The 6682-nt window shown below is 41.4% G+C and overlaps 1 protein-coding gene across 8 annotated transcripts in view; it reads right to left on the bottom strand.

The window, feature by feature from the left end:
- Positions 1-1178: 1178 nt before the first annotated feature.
- LOC117400990 (bromodomain adjacent to zinc finger domain protein 2A) overlaps positions 1179-6682 on the bottom strand; it is a 29867-nt gene continuing 24363 nt past the window's right edge. For all 8 annotated transcript variants that reach the window (XM_059011714.1, XM_059011717.1, XM_059011712.1 and 5 more), the window contains 4 exons: positions 6449-6595; positions 5573-5832; positions 4941-5084; positions 1179-3791 (listed from right to left, as the gene is read on the bottom strand). In XM_059011714.1, the coding sequence (XP_058867697.1) occupies positions 3635-3791; positions 4941-5084; positions 5573-5832; positions 6449-6595 (708 nt within the window). In that variant the 3' untranslated portion in view covers positions 1179-3634. The remainder of the gene's footprint in view (positions 3792-4940; positions 5085-5572; positions 5833-6448; positions 6596-6682) is intronic.

The following is a 6682-nucleotide window of genomic DNA, read 5'->3' as shown; positions in this document are numbered from 1 at the left end:
TTTAAAAAACATTTTATTTATAAAACAAAATCATTTTTGTACAAAATTAAGAAAAAGTTTAGATTTTTAGTTTTGTATTGTTTCTTCTGTGCCATAAACTTGCTGGTTCTTAGTTACGATCGTTTTTGTTTGATTTGTTTTCAGAATTCACTGAGCTTTCTTTATTTTGTTATTTTTTTTTTTTTTGGTTTGACTCTTGAATTTAATTTTGTCAATTTGAATTTTTTTTGGATTAAAAAAAAAAAAAAAAGTCGTCCGTTTTCTTTTTGTTTTGTTTTGTGAAAAGATTTTGTGTTGCATTTTGCTAAGTTTTAAAATGCTCATCCTTCAGGATTGAAAACTCAGTGTACCTTTACCCTTGCTTCCTTCCCCCTGGTAGTGCCGTTATCAGCAAGCAATACACCTCAGAGTCGACCTACTCTACAAACAGCTATGACCAAAGACGTGGCATCGCCCCACAGAGTAAACTAATTTTGCTTTATAAAGTTGATTTAAACATATTGAATTGCATACCACTTTGAAGTTTGTCTTAACAAAAAATTGACAAACTGGAAAATGCGACATGAATCTAACATGAAACACTGTACTGTACTACTATTATGGCTCATAGTAGACTTTTGCATTTTGTAGTTTCTTTGAGTACATGTTAATTCAAATATCTAAATTTATGTTCATATAGTTATTTTAAATGATGTCGAAATACAAAAATTCTAGGTGATGCAAAACTTTTGGCCATAGCTGTATATAGAGACAGAAGCTAGGGTGTGTTTGAATTAAAACAAAAGCCTTCTAAATGTCATCTATTAAAATAAATAAATAAATAAAGGTTTCCACTAGAGACAGTATAATCCTTTCCATCTTGGATACAGGTGGGAGGAACACTGAGCTGTGACACCTGGACTGCTTCCATGGCTCTGGCACAGCTCCTGTGTAGAAAGCATTACCCCAGGCCTTGTCAGGTAGACATGGAATTGAGCGGTTGTTCAAACCTTCTTCTTGAAACACATTTGACAGTGACTCAAGCATCACGAGGAGGAAACTGACAATTTGCATGACCCGATCCAACCTCAGTAAATTTTAAACTCCGTTTGTGCATTGCAAAAATAAGTAGCACCATTTTATTCACGGGACACACGTGAACCTCAAAATGGATAAATAAAAAACACAGACTCCAGACACTCAACTAGATGTGGTTTATTCAACTCACAGTACATTCTACAGAGATGCACAAGTGTTACATCACATCAGTACAACATGTTTCAGAGACTTATTTAACACCTCCTTTTAAAAATGATATATTGGTCCTAAAAAATATAGAAAGGAATAAATTTAAAGTCACAAAAAAAACCTGTACATTATTACAAATTATTCACTAAAACACCACATTTTGGTTGTAGAAAAGTATTCGTCCCGTTTCGTGTCAAAAGGAACATTGCATTTCTTTCGTTTCCCATCCCTTTCTTTGTAGATCTTGTTCTCACTGACTTTAAGATCACATTACAACTTCAAAATGGAGTTTAAATCATGTAGTTGCAGTGCGTCATCACACTTGTACCAGTTTATTGGGAGAAAAAAAAAAAGAAAACCTTAAGTCTACATCTGATCCATCACTAAAACTTCAGAGAAGGAGAGACAGACCTTTATATCTGTAAAATCGGCCAACTGAAAAAGTGCCATAGCAACATGTTAAGGTTACAATGCCCTCAACTCAACCTGGAAGAAACGGCACAAGATTACAGCACAGCTGCTTGTAACTGTGGTGGTCTTAAACCAGCCCCAGTTAAAATCCTACTCGAATGACTGCTGTTCCCAGTCAGAACCAACTCTCCTGTGTGAGCTGTGGAAATGGAAATGGACCCCACCCTCACCATCGCTGTCTGGAATGGCTAAACTGAGTTGGCAGCTGAATAGTCAAGATTCGAGAGGTCTGGAAGATTACATTTAGACACCCCGGGTCTAATCGATGGGTCAATGAAACTGCTATGTGGTGGCAGGTTCCATCTGGCCATGAGCAGATTTCCACAGGCGTGATAACCAGAGCTGGATCAGTCCCTGGGCAGAATATTAAAACCATTCCTACAGGCATGTGGTTATTTTAAACACCACCTCACAGGCAGGACAAGGTGGGTTTCGGCTCCACTCTAGTTTTGTTCCAGTATTTTGTCCCCACAGCATGCTGGTTAACAGTGCCATGTTCTAGATTATGCACCGTGTGTAACTTGAGTTAAAATATTGACCAGTTGATAGTTGGCTTTTCGGAGGGGTAAAGAGTTAAACAGCCAGCCTCTAGCACGTTTAAACCCCTCTAGTAATGACACTTGACCTATATATAAAACAGAATATCATTTAAAAGTTGTCTCATCCTTCTTGGCAGGCTGCTACATTAATTACATCAGAAGTTAATTTAAGGGGCTACTGTTTCTTAAGCAAGTATTGTTAGTTAATATTTTGTGGATAAGGGGTGTTGAACTTTAAAACCGGGCAAAATATCAATTTCATATTGAAATCACAAGCTGTATTTCTGTAGCGATAGTGTTACACAACACCTCAAAACAAACTCAACATTTTCTTCAAGAATCTGCACAAGGGTTTTTTTTGTAGCCATCTTAAAATTGTATTTTTATGTTGAGGTAGCAAACCCCAGCCTTGAGATCTCAAACAGTACTAGATATACTGGGAGGGGTTCTGTATGTGTAATATTGGTCATAATCAGACAGCAACACACACAAGTTCAAGTTTAAAAGGTAAGATGCCTTTGAACTGCTTACAATGACTTAATGAACACATGGGCTGATCAGCCCAAAGAAATCTCCACTGAAGCTGTAGGCTTGTTACAAAATCTCAACATATGAAACATCCAAACATTTTAATTCTAAAAAAGCTACAACAGAGCACCCTCAGAGCAGAGTTTATTTTCTCACTCCCAGAGACAGACCTACACACACACATCAGTGTCAGTCTCTGCAAATGCCTTTGAAAATATCGGTTTTGCATTTCACCCCCTTGAAATAGAATGATAAAACAGTGTTGCACTGAACACAGAAGTCTGAGCCGAACACACGCTTCTGTCAGGCACAGGCCTGGTTTGTTTTCCAAAACAACAGGGAGGATCTTTGCCATCTCGGCACCATCCGTGAATTACAAGGAAAGCAGCATGGTTTTGTGAAACAAAACAAACAAACAAAAAAAAAAAAAAGTTAGTTTTACTGGCCATTTAATGCATTTTCTAGGAGACATGACTAATATGTGGTCTGTACACATTCACTATCATCTATTGCTATTAAATATTCGCAGCTATTTTTTTTTCTTCTTATTTATAATATATATATCAAAACAAAAATCTACTTTATTTTTTGGTTTGTAGTTCCCAGATTTTTTCAAAACTGCCATGGGCTACATCAGAGTTGACCCACAGCAGGGAAAAATGTAAAAACCAAAACTGAGAACTTTCCTTTTTATACACGGTCTGAAAACCAGCTGCGGCCTCCAGCAGTAGTCTTAGCAGTAGTAATAGTAGTCGTCGTAGTACAGAGGCAACCTTCAACGCCTGCGTCCTCCCTGGAGAGGATCTCTTCAGGAGGGAGGGGAGGGAGCGTTGCCTCTGACCTCTTTCATGCCTCTTCTTCACCCAGTCTTACTTCTTTGCCTGATAAAACTCGTCCCAGCGGTTTTCAAAGAATTTCCTCATGGAGTGTCCGGCCATGCCTACCTCGGAAGTGTCTTCGTTGAAGAGCTGGCAGTTATCAAACACCAGCTGGGCGTCCTCTGAGAATTCCTCACAGCTGCAGTATCTAGGAGCGACAGGGAGAGACAGGTTAAGGTCTGATGTATTGCAGCCGATCAGCGAAGAAGGGTTTGGGAATTTTGCTATCTGGACCACAGTGTAAAATCTATCAATTTATATTTTCTGTACGACTGTACAGCTGTGGCTAATGGAACTTGACGGGTTTATTTTATAGCTGTAGCTCTCATTAGCTTTACAGCCTTCCTCACCCTTAAAGTCCCTTAACCCTTTGCGGTCCATTTATTCAGTGCGTCTCAGGCGCGTCAGGTCCAATTTATTTTCACACACGCAGTTTATTTTAGACACGCTGTTTAAAAGTATTTTTTTTTCACAGTAAAACAGGTTTAAAAAGGCACTGCATATCAACAGGACACTCAGTACTGCATCTCCAGCCCCGCCCCACCCCTCGTTCGCTGTTTTTTTCACATACCTCTTGATAGTAGTGCATACCGATAAATCATCTCTTGATCACTCGTTTTATCACCAAACACCTCAATAATGCGATCCAAGTCATTATTTTATTACTATAACATCTAAAAAAAGTTCTGCAAATGTCTGATTTTCTTTGAGCGCTGGATACGGAAGCAGCTATCTTGTTTGTTTATGTCCGTGTTATCTATGTGATGCCTGCTGGGGCTATCTGTATTCATGAGATACGCCCCCCTTTTTTTTCGGCTTCTCTCGGCTCCTATCGATCTCACTCGGCCATTGAATGGTTTTATCTGCTTTTTCCACAGAAAAAACAACTAGAGACCTGTTTTTTGCGTCTTTTTGATGATGTCGGACAGGGTCCAACATTGGACCGGAAAGGGAAAATTGCAATGTCGGACCAGGTCCAACATAGGACCGCAAAGGGTTAAACACTATATGAACACAATTTAGATCTTATGTAATCAAAGAAACTACAAAATGATGCAAAAGTCTACCGGAAGCCATAATAGTAGTACAGTATTTCATGTTAGATTTCAAAACGTCACATTTTTAAAAGGTCAGTTTTTCATTAAGTATATGGAAAACTGCAAAGCGGTACGCAATTCAATATGTTAGCGTAACATTATTCAGCAGGTTTCATTCGACTTTATGAAGCAAAATAAGTCAATTCTATAGGGCCATAGCTGTAGACGTGGTGTCCTGTGGTTCAATGCAAGACCCTTACCCTCCGTGGAGCAGCTTCTCCCGCATGCTAAGGAAGTCCATGGGGTTCTTGATGATCTTGCGGTACCCCGGGACCAGTCTGGGGTTCACCGGCTCCAGGAAGGGCCAGGCGTCATCATGAGACTCCATCTCCATCAGAATGATCCTGCAGACAGGGGGACAGTGGAGTTAGAAACACAGAACACTGCAATAACACTCACTGCAACACCAAACCTACACCATTGGGAGAATCGAGAGAAGACCTTCAACTGAGTCTAGTTGGTGCTGTAAGGGGCACTAAAGCACATGTTCACCCTACAGCTCTAAGACACACAAGACAATGGATGCATTTTTGATATAAGGGATTACAGTTATGCTCAAAGACTGTATACTGCACTACAAGAACAAGCAATTTTGGGACAGTCAAGTGGCACATTAGATACTGGGTGTCTTATAGTTAAGGCGGTATAGGTATACTTATTAAAATTGGGGTGAATGGCTAAACAAAGAGGAATGAAAATCAGATCGTTTTGATTTGTGCAGACTGTTAAAAATAAACAGGATTCCAGACTTAGCTGTACATAGAGCTAGTGTGTTTAGCCAGTCACAAGATCCACGTGGCAGGCACTGGTGCGTATCGACGGGCACACTCACTCGCAGAAGGCCAGGTCGGGCTGGTTGCGGGTGGTCATCCTCCGGCGCTTGGCTGGAGAGAGGCCGTTGTCCCCTGAGAATCGGGAGTGTGCGAGCGTGGGGGGGTCCCTCCTCCGAGTCTGCATGCCCCTCCCCCTGGGGCTCTCATCCTCTTCCTCGGAGCTGTCCGACGACTCGTACCTCCCGCTGTACCCCCGTCTCTTCCGCCCGCGCTGGGACTGCTTCGGGGAGCGCTTCTTACGAGGGGTCCCACCGTTCACCTGCACAGCGATAGAGACAGAGATAGAGGGGGTTAGTGCCAAGATAGGAGCAAGCCCACAAGATGCATCAACGTACTCAAGCATGCTCAATTGTATTGGCTAAACAGTCAATATGACATAAAATTGTACTGATTGATTGAAAATCCAGCACTACAAAACAGCAGCTTCCTGTTCTTCAGATAATCACACAAGCGGAAATGTCCAAGCATGTGATTTTCAACCCTGGTCATTTCCAGTGCACACAAGACAGCACATGCTGTATGACTTCCAGTGTTAAGCTACAGCGATTACAACTATTTTCATTATTATTATTTATTAGTCAAGGCTACTTAGAAGGTAGTACAGGGTTACAATGCAAGGTCAATCATTCAATACAGTACAGTTTACAGTAAGTGCAAATTATACGGATTACAACAGGTTATATCTAGTAACGTGGTGCTGAGGTCAGGCGAACACAGTACATAGCAGGAGTGGTAGATCAAAAACTGGCCGAGACAAAAATGGCACACCACAGAGTAATCAGAAAAAGGAACAACTCCTCACACTGGCCAGATTCATCATGCAGTATCAGGTGATCAGACGTAGCGCGAAAGCGTACCCCGAACCCCTCTCTCACCTTGGAGACGCAGACAGGACAGAACCAGTCTCCCTCGGGGATGTCTGTGATTTTGGGGCGCAAGCAGTACATGTGGCAGCCGCGGTCACAGCCGTCGCACAGCAGGAGGTATTCGTCATTGTCCCCTTTCCTGCACACCAGACACGTCTGCAACACAGGGAGAGCGCCCATGATATTCTATCAATATCAGATTAGTGCAAGGCTGCCCAACACAGGCCTTGTAAAGTGTAAAAA

This window comes from Acipenser ruthenus, chromosome 42, assembly GCF_902713425.1.
Source record: "Acipenser ruthenus chromosome 42, fAciRut3.2 maternal haplotype, whole genome shotgun sequence".
NCBI classification, from domain to species: domain Eukaryota; kingdom Metazoa; phylum Chordata; class Actinopteri; order Acipenseriformes; family Acipenseridae; genus Acipenser; species Acipenser ruthenus.
The sequence above is the reverse complement of the archived record's forward strand: the minus strand, read 5'-3'. Positions and strand labels throughout refer to the sequence as shown.